The sequence below is a fragment of the Odontesthes bonariensis genome, chromosome 5 (genome assembly GCF_027942865.1).
Source record: "Odontesthes bonariensis isolate fOdoBon6 chromosome 5, fOdoBon6.hap1, whole genome shotgun sequence".
Lineage (NCBI taxonomy): Eukaryota > Metazoa > Chordata > Actinopteri > Atheriniformes > Atherinopsidae > Odontesthes > Odontesthes bonariensis.
In genome coordinates, this window is record NC_134510.1 from 16,872,899 (window position 1) to 16,891,554 (window position 18,656).

General features: G+C 39.2%; 1 protein-coding gene across 3 annotated transcripts in view; it reads left to right on the forward strand.

Annotated features, from left to right (window-relative positions):
• Positions 1-18,656, forward strand: part of LOC142379799 (RNA-binding motif, single-stranded-interacting protein 3-like) — a 138,799-nt gene that overhangs the window by 47,700 nt on the left and 72,443 nt on the right. For all 3 annotated transcript variants that reach the window (XM_075465074.1, XM_075465072.1, XM_075465075.1), the window contains 2 exons: positions 1,598-1,656; positions 12,034-12,125. In XM_075465074.1, coding sequence (XP_075321189.1) covers positions 1,598-1,656; positions 12,034-12,125 — 151 coding nt within the window. The remainder of the gene's footprint in view (positions 1-1,597; positions 1,657-12,033; positions 12,126-18,656) is intronic.

Consider the following 18,656-nt stretch of genomic DNA (forward strand, 5'->3'; position numbering starts at 1 on the left):
CTCTCTTTCTCTCTCTTTTCCAAGAGCGCTGAAAGGCTCATCCAATAAGAAACATTATTAACTTCTTTCTGAGAACCTGAGAACAGAGAGCTAGAGAATAGGAGTAGGGAGGAAGACAAAGAGAGAGCCGGGGGTGTCAAACAAAGAGAGTAAGGTAGCGAAACGGGCAGAAGACATTAAAGTTGGCAGAGGGAACAGACAGAAAGAGGTAGAGCAGTTGTCTGTCTCTCTTGCTGGCCCCTCTAGCAGGAAAGGGTGCCATACAAATGTCTGGTTATTATCATCATTTATGAGGACACACAGTTTGTGTTCTGAGGCCTATTGGAGTGATTTGAAATGGGACAGAATGGATAAATAGTAGGGAGAAAACAGTGGTAGTCTCATTGCTAATGTCTTTATGTTAAGCTGATATCACGTTCACCACATTCGCTGCATTAATTTAGCATTTTAGAATACAAACATTTCGTAATTAGCTCTGAACAGAAACCTTGGTTGGGGGGGGGGGGGTGAAATGTGACTTGTTTTACAGATATCAATGTACTGCAGAAACTAAAATGGTTACGACATTAGTTGAAATAAGTTAGCATGATTACTATTCATTCTGATGAAAACATTAACATCTCTAAACTTTAAGGTAATCCATCAGAAATATGTGAAATAAACATGACTCCTTCACATTACATTATGTGGTCGAGGCATGTGTTGTGTTAAAATTAGATGTTGGTACCATGGTGGTACCATAGAAAGCAACTGTGAAGACCAATCTGCTTTTCTCCCAGAGCGATGATTCCTGTCTGAGAGATGTGTTTATTCTTAGGTGGTCAAAGGTCAAGTTCTGCTGTTGTTTTCCCAGTAATGCAGGACTCTCATCTACACATGTCAAGTTTTAACAGTCTTGCTTCTCATTATTTTTGATTGAGGTGACACCTTTTGTCACCAATTAGAATTTTAGGTCCACTGCTATTCTTTTCTGTCACAGCAATGCGATGTTTGAATAAGATTTAAGATGACTTTACTATTCAAGTGGCAGCAGCCAATCAAATCACCTGACTGATCTCGTGACAGATTGTTGCTACAATTCCAAATGTCAGGCCCATCCACCACTGAGCGTTAAAGCATATTCTCCTTGTGAATACTGCCTAACATCTGAATAAACCATATATTTCTTTAACTATAAACAAGCATTTGCCCGAACCTAACATGTAATTTTGTTTTTCTCTCAACAAGAATTCAAGCCAACAAAACAGCCAAAAAACACTTTAAATCAGTAAGGAAGCGGAACAAGGGAATTTGTTTATGCACCATGGATTGATCATGTGTGTCAACAAACCCACTTCTAGAATAATCTCTTAAAATTTATTATCCGCCTTAATTTTGTTGATACAAACTTTTATGGTACTCCACCCTTGTTTTTTTTTTTTTTAAGTCTGGAAGTCTTTAAGTTGTGACTGATCATCAGACCAACATCCTAGCCCTACAACCATGCTGAGCTAAACATTTGCAGAGGACCCAAATAACAGCTGACATTGATCCAGATGTTAAAAATGACAGAAGTAGTTCAACAGCTAATCAATGTTTCATTGTTGTTTTTTTACAGATACGGTAAGATTGTGTCAACAAAGGCCATCTTGGACAAAAACACCAATCAGTGTAAAGGTGAGTGAGCATCAGTTGACTGTATCCAGTTTGGTTATTTGCAGTTCTGTAAAGACATTTCACAAACCCAGATGCTAATATTAAATGTGGGCCTGGAAAGCATCAGTTAAAAATTGATTTACTTTGTCAGCTTAAAGGCAAACCAATCAGTGTGTACTGCTGAGAATGTTTTTTGTATTAGAAATCCCTTCTTTTTCTACTTTTTCTCATCCCCAATCAATCAATCCCAGGGGACTTTTTACAAAAATGCCAGCAGTGTGACACAAGAATCAAGTCCATGTTTTTCCCCGGGAGTTGTGTATTAAGCAATGTGGGAAGAGTGTGTTTTATTTTTCATCTGTGTACAGCACAACAACACTGATTGCCATGAAGTCCATGTCATCCTTTAATCTGTTTAAACGATGCACTACAAGGCTATCTTTATTTTGATTAACGACTCTGGGATCGTGATTTCAGGACTGCACCCTAATGACACTCAGATTTAAGCAGCTTTTGACAGCAAGATGTAGGCACTGTTGTCACAGGCCAAATCAAAGTGAAGAACAATACAATAGTCACAGTGTGTTTTGAATAGTCGCAGCCATGAGTGAGGTTCACTCGAGTGTCTTTTGAGAAGGTTCTCCTTGATTGTTGGAGTGGTCTGAACAAAGTATTAATCAATGTGATTGTTGTCATCTGCTTCTGAAGAGGCACACGAGAGCATGTGTTCAGCTTGATTGCTGCTCATCTGCCAGCGCTGAGCTCAAAGGTATACCAACAGGGTCTAAAGACAGCCGCACAAATGTCCTGTTATCATGATGTGAGTTTTCAGCAGTATGAGTGAAGGAAATCCCAGTCTGATTGGTTCTGATGGCAACGATGCAAATGGGATTTCTTAGACTCGCTGCTCTTCTGCTCTGATTACTTAAGATAGAATATTTTTAGGAAACGATCACACCCCTGATTGTCTTAACTTTATAATGAGAAAACTGAACCTTATTGAAGCCCTCCTGGAAACTCTTTTACTTCAGATATTATCTCAGAACTTTGTAATTGGCTGGTTATGTAAATCATGCGAATTTCATCACTCCACTACCTGCTTCACCATCACATAATCAAATATGGCTTTGAGCTTTGAAGGCATATTGGAATGTCTTTCCTGGCATCATTGCATCATAGCAAAAGGAAAGGCAGAACATTCTATAAACTCTGTGATAATTTCAGTTATTCTTCTCTTTTCTCAACTCATTGTTTTCCTGCAGTTTCTTAAAAACCTGTTTCTAAACCTGCTTTAGTGCTCCTCTTCATAATGTTTATGATTGCTAATCATGGCTTCATTTTTTCTTGTAGTATTATTTAAAATAGAATTAGTGAAGACTGATGGTTGGGCATGTACGTCTTGTTGAAACTGTTAATCTGTAATGGTTAGTTGTAAATCCTACGACAGGTTGTTGTTCAGTTTTGCCTGTAAAGCTAATTTTAATTGAACTCCTGCCACCCTGCGCCCTCGTGAGGTGCCATTAGATGCCATACAACCAGTTGCTTTCTACTAAATGTAATTTCCAACCGGACAGATGTTTTAAGGTGCCGTAAGGTGCCTTGCAGTATTCAAAAAGAGATCAATTTATCGGCTGTATTGGCAGCCCTCATTTCCCATCATTTATCTGGGTAGTTAATGATCAGTCAGTAAAGTGTTCCCTGTTTCAAAATACAAGTTTAGCCTAATCTGGGTTTAGAAAATGTCTCTGGTCGGATGATGTTGGTTTATGTCTGTAATTGTAACTTTTGTGCCAGTCAATAGTTTGTTAACCAATAGCGTAGCAGATGTTACCTTTCTTAATGCTATCTGTATTTCTCAATTTAGTTCAAGTACATGTCTCTAAATATGATATATCATCAGTGTACATAAACATAATAGTTTTCATACTGCAGTGTTTATATTTGTGGATATACTGATGTAGAGTAGCTGAAGTAGTAATGGTCACTTTTGCAGTCTGCACTGCTATTGCTCTTCAGGTTACACTTTCTTAGTAAAATGGAATGAGCTCTAGGCTCATTACGGTGGACATAGGCATTCCTGTTTATTTTCATTTAGTACCACATCGTGCTGCTCAACCCAGTCGCATAATAGAATGTGAAACACCTGCCCTGGTTGCGGTTTCATACAACTTTAGTTTTGATTTGTCAGCAGGTCAACATCCTACATCTACATAATGTGATGCCCATTTTCCATGTCTCAACATTGTTTACTTGGCCACAGACTTATAGGGAGACAAAATGGGATGGTGGCAGGTGCTTATTTACCAGCCTTTCTAACACTCTATACTTTCACCCAAAAGATTCTGCCTGCAGAATGTTTTCAACTGACAGTGAACATTTCTGCTTCCCTCTCATTCGTGTTCCTTTCCTTTTCTACCTCACCTTCAACTGTAAACAATGGGATTTGATGTTAAAAGTACTTGGTTAGGAGTAAGAATAAATCTACATGAATAAGTAGACAGAATAATCTGTATGGCTGTGACTTACATATATTAATGGCTTGCAATTCCTATGATACCACATGAACACGGTCCAAAAGAAAACCAGCAAAGGGATTTGTTACCATTTCACTATTTACAACCGTGGATTGTAATATTTGTACATTTTGGAGAATTGGACCAATTTTCTGGTGGAAATGTGATACCTTTACCTTTACATTTAGTCTTTTCATGAGTATTTTTGACAATCAGGATATTAAAAACATACTTTGATGTTGATACAAACATGGACTTGGAACATGTCAGCTTTTGCTGCCCAGACTCATGGAGACTCATGTCTCCTTTGGATTTTTGCTCATAGATATTTTGCAACATAAGTTAACTGCCTCAGAATCAAGAAGCGAAGTGACTGCCTTGTTTATGCATGTTGGTCCCATTTTATGGATAAGATGACATGGTTTGACCATTGATTAACTCATAGCATATATTGTAACACAGAAGCGTAACCTGAGGTGTGTTCATAGTAGGTGAGAATGTAAAAGGTACAAAGGACATTCCTTTCCATAGAAAATATTTTAATGTTTACCATGTTGTCTAGAAATGAAAAAAATCAGTAACACAAAAAAATGTGCCAGAATTAACTATAAAATTTTCTGTTTGCAGTACAAAGGCTGAAATGTCTATGTGGTATCAAAATCAAAAACCTAATGCAGCATGAGTATAGATCCTCTGGATATATTCAAAGTAATACTTTTAACATCTTTAAAACCTCCAACTGTACGTTTAAAAGACATTTTTAATGTACAGATTACCCTGAATTCACTAGCTGTAGTTGTAGCAGGCAGCAAAGGGTACCCTTACAGGCTGTAACCCTCATTAGCAATTTTACTTCTTGTGGTGTAGTCTACATACATCTCTCAGCCAGTTGTTAACTCACAACGAAGGAGTTTCATTATCAGTCGGCCATTAGAGTGCCGTACAACCGGATAAGTGTTGGTTTGATTGCAAAGGCGTTCAGTGGGGACAAGATAAGTGCTTAGCGTGACTAAGAGAGTACAAATTGGCACAGAGAGTTCTCTTGGAAAGGGAGGGATGGATGGGCGGATGCACAGGGAGGTGGAGGGAGGGGGTAAAAATAACCTGGGGCTGACAGAAAAGGAAGAGGACCCTTTGAAACTGATGATTTAGCAGACAGCCTCCTCTTTTTTCTTTCAGGAAGATTTGTCAGAGAGGAAAGCGAAAGAGGTACACTGTGAGCTGCAAACTAAGGGAAGTAAATAAATAAAGTCAGTCAGTAGTCGATCTGTTTCCATACTTATGTTGCCGTGTAAAAACTTTAGCTTTCAGATTCTATCAATGTTTTTACTTCATCTTTGTCCCCTGAAAAACGCATGCTTCCCACTGGATAAACGTAAACATATTAATGGTGTTCACAATGTAATTAAACAAAATCAGTTGCTAATATCATTCTGATTTAATTAAGCAAACAAACAAGGTTTACTTTCCCTCTGAAATGATGAAAAGAATTTCTTGGTAAAGTTCCCTGTTTTGCAGCAAGCTCATGCTGACAGGTCTCTAGTTAGCACTGTGGGAGCTTTGAGAGGGCACAAAGCACAGGATGGAGGAAGGAGAGGAAACCACTTTAGATTGTAAAGGATTTCCATTTCCCAAAGACAAGCAACCTCCCTCTCCATGTGCCCTGCCCTCCTCTGCCCCCCTCTGCCCCCCTCCCACCCCTCTCACTCTCAGTCTGCACCCCTCCCTCTGTACTCAGTTATCCTATTCTAATGGCCCAAGGCCAGGAACTCTGGGAGCTCAGGAGATTGGATGGGATCTTGTGAATGTGTGCATTAGTGTGCGTGTGTGAGCTCTCATGCTTATCTGCGCTTCCATCTGTGTCTTTGTTTACATATGTGCTCCATTATATCTATTTTTTTTCTTCATTTATGAATATTTGTCATGCCTGACTGAACAAGATAAATTTTCATCTATGCCTCGTCCTAAGGCCACAGATGGAAAGAACAGGGTGCAAATGTGAGAGATTATATAATTCAGAAATATAATTTTAATTATTTTTTCCACTGTCATTTACATTTACATAAGATGAGAGTTTTCACTGAACCATGGAGGGTAGAGTTTACTGTGCAGGTTATTTTGAAATATACAAATTGCATGTAGAGCCGAAGCAGACATCCGTTATTTGGAAAGCTGTCCATCAGTGAAGAAGGCAAGCATATCCTCACTGACTCAACAAGCATCCTTGAGAGCTCTTGAGCAAGACAACAGATCTCTACCAGGTCCTGGACTCTTTTCTGCTGATATTTGACCGCTAAAACCCTGTAAAGAGGGACAAATACATTTTCAGAAAACACAGGTATCTTCCTGAGTCATAAGAAGGTTCAAAACAAAAGTCAGCAATCAGCCATCAGCAACTTTGGCACTTGGACAAAAAAAAAACAACCTTATCATCAATGCGTGTGAAAGTACAAACGGTATCTGGTGATAGGTGTCATGTTGCTGCAGCTGACCCAACACTCAATCCACACAAGAGGTGTAAAATACACAGCAAGTCTCAGATGTCTTTAGACTAACTTGAGTGTGCTAGATTACAAGCCAACATCTACAGTGACTCAATATTTATTTACAGAACCTGTACAAGGCCCCTGAGACACAAATTCAATTTTCTGGTTCTCTAATACAGAGGACGCATTTGATCGGTATATCACTGTAAACAGACCAGTTCCCAGAAGTGACTCTCAGTTACATTGCACATTAAAACTCAATCCTCTGGTTTGATGGCTGTAAACTCGTGTAATCAGAAGATTACACCTGGGCTGTGATTTCACTCTGCAGAATCTCCTACTAGAACCTCAAGTTGCTGCTAATGATGATGAATAGTATGCTGGTCGTGGAGAGTTTATGTTCGGTTTATTATGTATATTCTTTTTTGATTAAATGCATTTTTTTCCCTGTATTTTCAGTATTTCTCAGTATTTACATCTATAGTCTTTTTGTTAACATATATGCAAACTCTCCATCTCAAAGCTGTTGGTAGCTTTCTTATTATCTTTGAACGGGTTTCTCGACTATTTTTTTATACTTTTGTCCATTGATTAACATTAGTTATAAAGAAAATGCAGCAAAATATCCTGACCATGACGCTGACTGTAATGCATCAAAATTATTAGTACTCCTTCTACTCCGACCATTAACGTTAAATGACAAGATAATACAATAAAATAACAACACTTTTTTAGGCCTATGAAAGCATCAGTGTTGGATTTTTAAGGCAGGTTGTCACTCATTTTGTCAGGATCTTTGTACTTAGTTATCGGTTCTATTATTTTTATTCAGTGCTCTTAGTTTTTTCTGTATTAGATCAGTCTTTGTTTCACCTTTGTTCTGTTTTTCCTCAGTTATGTTTTATTACTCCTTGTGTGTTCTTTGTGTTAGTTAGATTATTTCTCCGTTATTATTCTGGTATGTTTTCCCTTTGCTTTAGATTCATTTTCATAGTTAGTGTGTTCTCCCTCGCCCCCTGTGCCATCTCTCTCTCTCTCCTCAGTCCGTCTCCTGCCCTCTTCACTCTCACCTGCGTCCTGTTCTGTAATCAGCCTCCCCAGTATAGAGATCATGCCAGTTCCACCACTCCTTGCCGGATCCTTTGTCTTACTTGTCTCACTCATCTTACTTCCCATTATCCCATGTTGCTAGTTCTTTTCATTCCTTAGTCTGCTTTTGGTTTTGTTCCTGTGCTCCCTGTGTTCCTGGATTTTTTTGTATCATAATCTATTTTCATTAAATCTTCATAATCAACTCACCTCCTCTATGTTGTCTGCATTTGGGTCCAACTCAACAACTCCGCATCATGACACATTTATTGAGAAAAGTGGACTAAATATTGGCTTGCAGTCTTCCATATATTTATTATTTGAAGTTGCTTTCGCAATTTAGGACACAATTCTCAACATGTGAGTTTTAATCCTTTTCCTGGTTGATGTTAGGTCTGAATGTCTGACCTCTATTCGCCTTTTTTTCAACCAACTGAAATTGATTTGTCACCCAGCCAAATTTTCTAATGATCTCATTTATTTGTTCAGTTGTAGTTTGAAAGAGAAAAGAAATTGCCTGGGGTGAAGGTACCTCTCTGAAGTCATATCAGCCTGGAATGTGAAATGTGGTCCACAAAAAGGCTTGATTTCAGTGCATTTTAGGTTTCATGCAAAAATATCACACATTTGGAACTATGTAAGCTGTAGGCTGTCGACAAGCAGCTTTCAGGACAACATAACATAGTTAGATGTTTGCAGAATTCATTTATTTTTGTACCTTTCAAATATCTTATTAACAGAAAAATACTTACAATATATGTATATTACTTAATACATACTGATATACAGTTATTAATGATTTGAAATGCATTTGTCTTTTGATGTTTGCAGTGAATTGATGTTTACGTTGAAATGCAACATTTAGGGAAATTACTGTGGCTACTGCACCATTATGTAGGTTTTTTTTAAAGGTTCCATGGCATGAAAATAAATGTTTTTATATATTTTTATAGGCTTTAGTGGTCCCCTAACACTGTATCTGAGTATTTTTTTCCCCAAAATTCTGCCTCGGTGCAGAATTACAGCCAGTCCCAAAAATGAGCTTTCCTTAGGATCCTCAGAATGAGCTGTTTAGGGTCTGCAGCTTTAAATCCAAAGCGGAGGGTGGGGGTGTGGCCTTAGTTACGCCCGTGGTACCATGCGCAAATGTTTTGTGAATCGCTATGGCACGTAAAACTAGCCAAACCTGTTGAAATGAGCTTACTTTGACAATATGACAACTAGTTAGTGAACAACTCTCCTAACACAGTCAAACATCAAGCAAGTGCTACACAAGACACAGCAAGCTACAAAAAAGGCGTGCGTGAAGGGGAAAGCAGGAGTGAGGATTTTGACATTCTCATCTGATCGCTCTGGTTTGCAAAGATGCACGTAGCGCTAGCGCTGGAACCATGAATGAATCATTATCCTGATGAAATGCACTGAATTTGCGGATTCATTCTCCTTCAGGAAGCTTGAAGTAGGGGGTTTTGGTCTAAAATGAGCGAGCTAACCATCTCATGGGCATGCAAACACCTCCAACAGCCCAGTTGGCAGAGATGAGAGCTTGCAGATGCTATTAGCTGCATAGCTAACGATACAAACCCTTTAATGTGGTAATAAGCTATATAACTATACTGTACTTACAGGAAAGCAACACAATTATAGAGCGTTAAATTACTTACTCTCGGGAATGAGATCCTTCCCCAAGTGAGGGACGAATGGGGCAGGAGATTGACAGGCGGATCGGTGCAGCGTCTGCAGTGATGTGGGCTCTGAACCGGCCCGTCGTGGTGAAAAAGGAGCTGAGCCAGAAGGCGAAGCTCTCGATTTACTGGTCATTCTATGTTCCTACCCTCACCTATGGTCACGAGCTGTGGGTAGTGACCGAGAGAATGAGATCGCGAATACAAGCGGCTAAAATGAGTTTCCTCCGCAGGGTGTCTGGGCTCTCCCTTGGGCTCGGTATTGGCTCAAGTTCTGGAAACATTCGTCGGTGAAATGTTTGGCGCACACACAAATCTCTTCGGTTCTGTCGTCACTTTCCCAGAAAAAACTAATTCTGTTCACTGGCTCATTAGAGGTTCTGATGCAGGAGCTCTAAACAGATTTTTACATCCATATACAGCGCAATGAGCTGGCCAAAGAGCTGTGGGCGGGGAAAGGCAGTTTTGGCATAGCCATATATGGGCTCTGGGTGGAAACAACCTCCACGTCATATGAGGCAGCTTTCCCGATCAGGCCATCTGCATTACCAAAGGCGGAGAATAATTTCCATTGCATGGTTTAGGTCTATCGTCATTTTTAGCCACTGGGGGACAGCAAGCAGGCTAGGGGAACTCATATTAATGTTAAACAACCTTAAAAAGTGAAAATTTCATGCCATGGCTCCTTTAAATGTTCAAATACTATGTTACAATAATTGCTGAAATCATCAGCATAATTTTGCCTAAAACACTCGACCTGTGCAAGCTTCTTTTTTTAATTTGTGCTGTTTTTATTTCCAACAAAACTGCAATTTTTTTTTCTACCTCTCTGAACTGTGTGTGTGTTTGTGTCGTTTTGTTGTTCTTTTTTTTTCAAAATCATTTGTGTGAGATCTGAGTAACAGAACATTTTTAAATGATCTGGTATAAAATGTAAACATCTCTCCAAGCGGCTCATGAATACTGTATGCTCAGTCTCAGTGAGTGGCTCTGTGTTGGTGTGGCCCTGATTAGATAAATATAGAATACGTCTGAAAGCAGTGAATGCTTGTTCATGCGATGTGCATTTGTGCATGCTTGTGTGTATTTAGGGAACTGTTTTCTCTGCGTATCTGTTTTGTCGGTGCTTGTCGGATTCTGTGTTTGTCACAGTGACGAATGTGTGCACATTATATGTGTACAAACTGGACGGAGAACCTACATGTGTGTTTGTGCAACCTTATTTAGGCTAAATTATAGGTTTCTCATTTGCAGAGATTCAAATATTTGTGAGTGCAGATCTTGCTGTGAAAGCAGCTTTCAGTCTTTGAACAATAAAGAAAAAAGAAATCATTTGCCTATCAGGAAAACAGAGCATACCTCCAAATTCTTGAAAAGACAGAAAGGAACAGATGTTTAGAGTGAAGTGTGCATGAGTGTGTATGCGCGCGTGTGTGAGCAAGAGAGAGATACAGATTCCCACATTTTGAACAAGTCAGCATTGAGGATTGTATCTAGTGAGGCTTCTGAAATGTGCATCTTATATAGTCGTGTAAACACTCTGCCAACCGAAGACTACTTGTCAAAGCTCTTGTTCTCTTTGAACATTTTTTTTGGCCTCTTGCACGTGTGTTTCCTTTTTTCCGATGCGTGCACACATGGTCACACAGTTCTCACTTTTGTTCACATATGACACACACTTTCATGCAGTCTGTAAGACTGCCTTTTGACATCTCTTTTCTTCTCCACCCATATGACCCAGTAAAGCAGGACATTCAGTATTTTTGAAGGTAAAGATTAATTTGTGCACGCTCAGACCTTTTGTTCTTTAGTTCTTCCGGTAGGGCCCAACCCAGATCCCAAGAGTCTCAGCAGTCTAATGGATACATTGCCCACACAGACACGCACATTAATGCTGACTTCATTGCATAAACCCTTGTGAAGCTTGGTCCCTTTGTGCCTTTATTTCTTTAAATAAGACTCTGAATTGAATGGTTGCATTTAAAGTTGTGATTTATTTCTTGATGTAGGTGCTGCAGAGGCTTTCAGAGTTTAGTAACAACACTGGCACATATTATGTACTGTTAGTTTAAAGTAGTACAGGGACAAAATGACTCCACATGCAGCACAGTGAGATTGTAAATGAAGTATATCAGGAGGGCAGTGGACATCACATTGTAAAACAGATTCTTCAGCACCGTGTCACATGCATAGAGAATGTGTGGAGAGCACGTATTAAATCTTTTTTTCAGAACTATGATTAAATGCACTCAAAGACCCTGAAGTCATCACAACACATGAACACGGTTCCATAAAAAAGAATTTGTATCAGCGATGAGATGGAAGTTACTGTTACGACACCAATTTTCTTTGATGTTCTATGCTAAAACACATTTAATGGTGAAACTAGCAGCTTTGATGAAATGCGTGACCTGACTTGATTTTGACACATTTATCAGATTTATGCAGCGTTGAAAACAAAACACCGGGTCAGATTTCTGATAGAAATTAGCGCTGCACTTGCTAAACAATAGTCAGAACATTGCCTGATCACGATGCTTTCTGGCCTCCTTTTTTCTTCTCTCTTCGTCCTATTCCTCTTTCTCATATTTTTTTTCCCGCTGTGGGTTTTCTGTGTGTGTACAGGCTATGGCTTTGTGGACTTTGACAACCCTGCAGCAGCTCAGAAGGCTGTGGCCTCGCTCAAAGCCAGTGGAGTCCAGGCACAGATGGCGAAGGTAAGCCTCATGCCACCCACCTTTCTGATGTGTTTAACTCATAATTGCTGTTGAGGTGCTTGCCTGCTGGCGGTTTGACCAATCCAGAGGCAAGTTGATGACTGTTGATGCTGAAGATACCTGTTTTTCATTATATTGATGATGACAACAATGGGATGACCAAAACCATTCTATTCAATTCTAATTTACTGACTATAAGCATTAGTGTTACACTGAGTCATGTTAGACTGATAAGTGCAGCTTGTAGTTCAAAGTTAAATAATATTGTGTGTTCATTATGGAGTAAGTAATTATTGTTTCATATTTTTTTTCTTGAATTTTGCTTTAACATCTATTTTCAAAATATAAATAGACTGTATATAAAAGACAAGGTCCATGCTCTCAGAAGAGCATCAGTAGTGGCTTAAAGTGAAATATAATTGATGGCTGCTAGATGCTTCCGGAACATCCGTCCATTCAAGAATCGTCTCTCATGACATTTTTGGTCAATACATTTTTCCTGCGGGTCATTACGATGTCATTAGCAATATTCAATCCCCCTGTTCTGTATGCCAGTGCTCCTTTTGCAAACTAATTATATCATTAAATAGATACTAGGCCTCAAAGATAAGTATCAAATTTCAAGTATCTCTCCAACTTATCTCGTCCAAACTTCAGCACTCTTGAATTCAGAAATGCCAAGATGACACTAAATACAGAGCTCAATGCTTTAAACCATCAGTTCACAATCCAGTGGGTAATGCCACAGTGGCTACATCTCCTTCTCACATACAGTCTTTGCTCACATTCTGTGCACATAAGTAACTCAGAAAACACAAGTAGAAGGAGGGTTTTTCCAGTTGAATACCCTACGGCCCCCTTCCAGAGGGTCATATGCAGGGCTCCGAACCGGTTCAAGGAACGAAAACCGAAAACAAACGGAATTTTATGAGGAACGGAAACGGAAACGAAAACGAAATGGTCTTCAACTGTTTCGGAACAGAAACGTTATTCTGAAATCCACAAAACCGGTTAATAACGTTTTTTTTTCGTTCTCTATATATTTTATAAAATTTCACAAAAGCGTAGCCTTTGTCAGGGGAAAAAAAAGACTACTTCCGGTTGTGCGTTCACTTCGCTGCCCGCTAGGCTCAATGCAGGCAGCTGTCACGAATCACTTCCTTTATCCACTACTAGTTAGTCTAGTTATCCACTAGTTATCCACTAGTTAAAGTGATGGTTCGGAGTAGATTCACCCTAGGGTCATTTGAACCGTGACATCCAGCCAAGTAGCCCACCCGAAGTTTTTCCGATCTTGGCCGAACATCAGCCGAGTTACCGAGTTATCCCGAATAGCTTAGTACAAGCGCTAACGGACCCTGGCAGTATCTCCAAAATTAGCACACTAAAATCACATGCCATGACACCAAACTTCTACAGTAGTACAAATATGGTCTGTACTCACAAAACGATGCATTTGGAAGTTTGAAAATAGTCCAGGAGTTTATTATTATCAACACAAGCCTGATAGCTTTTCTGCTGCTAAAGCTGCGTCGACATCACTTCCTTGATCTGGGAGCTTCAATGTAAGATGAGGGTTGATCTACTACTGTAGACAACAAAGCAAGGCTGCTCAATTTCTCCATTGATAAAATAAATCCACAACTCTACAAGATAAAAATTCATAAAAATTCATGTAGAATATAGCATATACTTTGTTGTCTATAGTAGTAGATCAACCCTCATCTTACATTGAAGCTCCCAGATCAAGGAAGTGACGTCGACGCAGCTTTAGCCCATCTGAATGTTTTTGGATGCTGCCGGTGATTTATTATTTTTGGGCATAGAGCTACGGTGTAAATTAAGGGCAAATACTAATGAGTACGTCTATTCTAAGGTAAAGTCCACACACGTAGACTTGATAGTCCCGCCAAACACTGCCGGAACGATAAGAACGAACGATATTTTACGATCCGAACCGGTTCAGGAACGATATGTTGGTGGCGGAACGCAAGAACGAAAACGTTAAACATGCCTGAACCGTTCGGAACGGAACAATTGAAAAATAATTTCGTTTTCAAGCCCTGGTCATATGTGATGTTTGAAAAATGTCTCTATTGTAATAATCAATCTAATAATCTATCTATTCTTCTACTCTTTCCCATGTATCATATCAGTGCACTGAATATAGGATTTTGCACAAACATTTCTTTCTCCTCTCTTAAACCTTTCACACACTAATGTTAGTTACTGGAAAAGATTATGACCTTCTTTAGTGTGTGTCCCTAGCAAGTTATGTTCAGCCTTACCGTCATACTGAAAAACAGGATTACTTTCTTTAAGTGTTTAGCTTCAAGCTCTGAATGATTGAACTTTGATGAATTTTGTACCTGAGATTACAAAAAGCCACAGTGGTTACCAACAGATATGACAAACCCTCAGTGCCTTCGTGATCATATGCTTTCCAGATAATGGTGTGTGTTAATGGGTCTTTTGTCCACTGTCAAAGCGGCTTTAGAGAAAGCACATTCTCTCCAGTGTGTGTGTGTGGACAACAAGGCTTTGCCAAAACATGTGGGCTGAACTAAAACAATCACATCATCCTTCTACGTGCCTGTGAGAAAAAGACAGATCAACGCTGAATAGCCAGCCTTGTTTTGAGATTCATTTAAGCTGAATCTTCCTTTTAAAAATGAGAGAGGAGTGCAATTAAAAATGGGCCAGTGTTCAGGCACCGGGAGCATCTATCGAATTAAACAGAAGCAAACCTCTGTGCCACCTTTGCCTTGCTCCTCTATTAAACCTCTTTTCATTAGGCCTCCATTTCTTATTTTGTTCCTAACAGATTGGGGGTGGGGGCATTAGGAGCTGGTATTATAGATGGAAGAACTGTCAAATCCTTGGAGATTGAGTTTTCCTGGGAGATGGAAGGGGGGCAAGGAGTCAATTCCATATGAAATTGCACATACTTCTTACTGTGTCATGAACTAATTATGCAGAGAGCTGCTGAAGTCGCACCTAACTCTACAGAATCAGTATTCTATGAACAAGACACTAACACTAACAGCATTTTCAGCTCGAGCATCTAACATTTTGTGAGATGAGCAGCTTAAATGGCTAACTGAGATAATTTTTTCCAGGGAAGTGAAAACGGCCATTCCTTCATCTGTGTACTCTAAGATTATGTTAACTGGGACGGAAATCTTTTGTTCATTTATATAATCTGTATGGTGTTTGAGAGCTTTTCGGCTAAATACAGCAGTAACATGGCAGCAGAGGAATAGAAAAGTGACAATTAAGTTTTGAGATGGAGGGATAAGATGTGTAAGAAAGACAAATATTGATCAATTTGGAGGGAACAGAAGTTTGGAGAAAGTGCTGTACTAATCTGAGGATGATGAAGTTTCAATATTGTAAAACCTAAAGTGGGCTGGATATTTATGTGATAAAATGCACCAATAACCAAATGATATGCAAAGGCCAGTTTTCTGAGCTATGTTTAGGTCATCTTCAGAGATTTCTGTGGTTTTTTTTCTTGACTTTGCGGGCTCATACAAAAAGAAAATGTTCAAACAAATAGACAAAGCATAGCGCAAAGTTTGAGAACCTTCCCGGTTTTCCATTTTTCATGGTTCAGAATCTCATTACAAAATTCAGTTTTTCCACAGTGACAAAGCAAAAATATGTATTTTAATTGATTTATAAATTAATTTTTAAAAAGACATGTATTGAATAGGAATATCACATATTTTCTAGTATTCAGACAATTTAATTATTACTTGAATGAGCCCCCTCTGCAATGATCCTGTTGGCTCGGCGCACCTTTCCTTTGGAGGTTTCTTGGCAGAAATACTGAAGCTGACCCAGGTTCGATAAAAAACATGAGAGCGCAGTTGTTTTCAAGTTGGCCTGACTTTCACTTAAATCACTCCTGTGTTTTCTTTGAGCTATATGCTTCGGGTCTTTGTCTTGTTGAAATGTAGATCTTGGCTCCAGCCTGAAATCCTAAGCACTTTTTCAAAATGTTTTTATTTTTTCACATTCCTCTTTCCCTCAACCCATATTAGTCTCCCGGCTTCTCTCACAGAAAAAAATCACCCCCACAGAATGATTCCGCTTGTCACCCTGTTCGGATTGTAGTAATGAGAACTCATCTGTGGCTGGCTTGTTCCACACAAAGACATGAGTTTCTTGGCCATATTGCCTCAGAGTCATTCAGATGCCACTTCCCTTGCAAACTTCCTTCAGGAAACCACTTTCAGTCTGGATAGATAAAAATAGGGTATTTCAATTGATTTGATTTACAAAAAAAAACACTCCAAAAGCATCTTCCGCATTGTGTTTTTGGAGCACTGTGTATAAATTTACAAAGGGGAAAAGCTGATTTAATGTATTTTCAATATGAATCGAAAACATAATGAAAAGACTGAGTCTGCCCTGCACATTTTCATCTTTTTCCAGAGTAAATGAATCTGTGAAGGCACAAACAGCAGGAAGAGCAGCAGTTTAGTCAACAGTTCCAAATACTGAAGCCCTTCTGTCAGTTTATTATCACGACTCTCAGATTTGTAATCTGTGCCCACAGTTTTCAATCCATCTTGGTTATATTATATATATATTATATTTTTTACTAAACAGATGTTAAAGTCATGGAATTCTTCTGGAATATTTAGCCGATGCCAATTTGCATCCAATTTGGCCTACAGGCTACATGCCAAATAAATGCTTTGACTACTGTGGACTTTGCTCATAAAATTGCTTTTTAGAAGCATGTGTATGTGTATTTTTTCTGGGGGGGTGAATATTGCAGTAAATGAGCTGGACTTAAACCCTTTCCTCTGCAGGTCAGCAAGAAAGAGGCACCTTAGCTCTTTGTGGAAATGTGTTTATGTAGAGATGGATGGGATATTATACCTCATGGAAAGAAAATAAGAAAAATATAAAACTCCCCCCTTTTAAACAGCTTCATGGACACCATAGTTTATTGTAGATTTGTGAGTTCATGAGGTGCAACTGAATGCACATCCACTGATTTGTGGGCGAAGGTTGCAGAAACAAGGGCAATGAATAATTCACAGGAAGAAAAAACATCACATTTCCACATGGCTGTCTTTCATGTATTTCCTCCATTTTTTAAACCCCAGTTTACCTTGAGAAGTAGTCACACATATTTAATCAGATTTCTGCATTTACAATATACCGTCATTAATCCACAGACTCAGAATCTCAAGTTTGTGTAAGTTTCTTTTAAAAATAGGGGCATCACTTGAAATTGAGATTCCAGAAAAGGAGGATTTAATTAGTGAGAAGGATTTGTAAGGTTGGTTTAAAGAAGAGATAGAATAGGTGTTGAAAAGAGGAAAGTCTTGAATTTAGATTTAAATAATATAATGCGTATGGGTATTTATTCACTGAAGAATTTGCATTTAAAACATTTAGGCCCATCATTTAGGAAGCTGAAAAGTTTTGAGGAGATAGAGCTCTTTGGTGTACAAATGAGATATAGAGTTGAACATAAAATACAGGACAAATGACTGAAAGTAGTTCCGGTGCAGTAGCAAAAGCAAACACAAGAACCATCTCACTGTAACACAGATCATGTGATGCCCGTGGGAGATAAGTGCAGCCTGAGAGGCTAAATTGAGGGCTGTTTATCTCATGATGTAAGCAGGATAAAAATTCATCTGCCAACCTCAGAGTTAACCATGATTAGTGTAACTTCCTGACTTTACCCATGAATTAATTAGAGCTGAGCTGAAATAGGATTACACCTTTGGTGTGTAAGGAGCTGCGTTCACTGTGAGAAACCTTTATCTATTAAATTCTGCAGCTTGTGCCTGAAATCTTCTGTGTGGCAGGTGTGTGTTCTTGTTGCGAAATAAACCAGACAAGGTAAACATAGAGAAAACAAAGATGAGAACAGAGGCAAACTGTGTCCTGTATGTGTGTGTGTGTGTTTGTTGTTGCATACTCACTTCCTCAGTCTTCTTGGTAATTACTGTTGACCTGAAAGATGATTACTGCTACAGCTGTACTCCTCCTGTCTCATGCCAGCTCACTCACTGTTAGGTTTTTCTGTGTCCTGGCCCCCGTCTTGTTTTCCTTCTGCGTAAGCGTATATTTCTGTTGAAGCAGATTCTTTTGATGCTCCTTTAATGCATGCCATTTTACACGATTCCACTCTCTGTTTGTTTTCAATGCTTCCCCAATGCTTACAGGCTGGGCTTGCCGAAAAACAAACCGGGGAATGTGTTTGGGTATGTGCGAAATGAATGTGAAGTCCTGTAAAAACAAACACGCGTAAAACATTCAGCAGTGTAAAAATACTGTTTGTTAAAATTCACATCAAGGCATTCCTTTTTCCTGGAAACACATCGGCATCGACTTTACAGTGCAGCATTCTGCAAGTGTGTGTGTGCGTGTGTGTGTGTACAATAACAGTTCCACAGGACCAAGGTCACTATGTTAATTAGAGAGATGGTACCACTGGCAGTGACACTTCACACCTCCCTCCCTTCTTCTCTCCCTTTCTTCTTCTCCCCTCCACTTTGT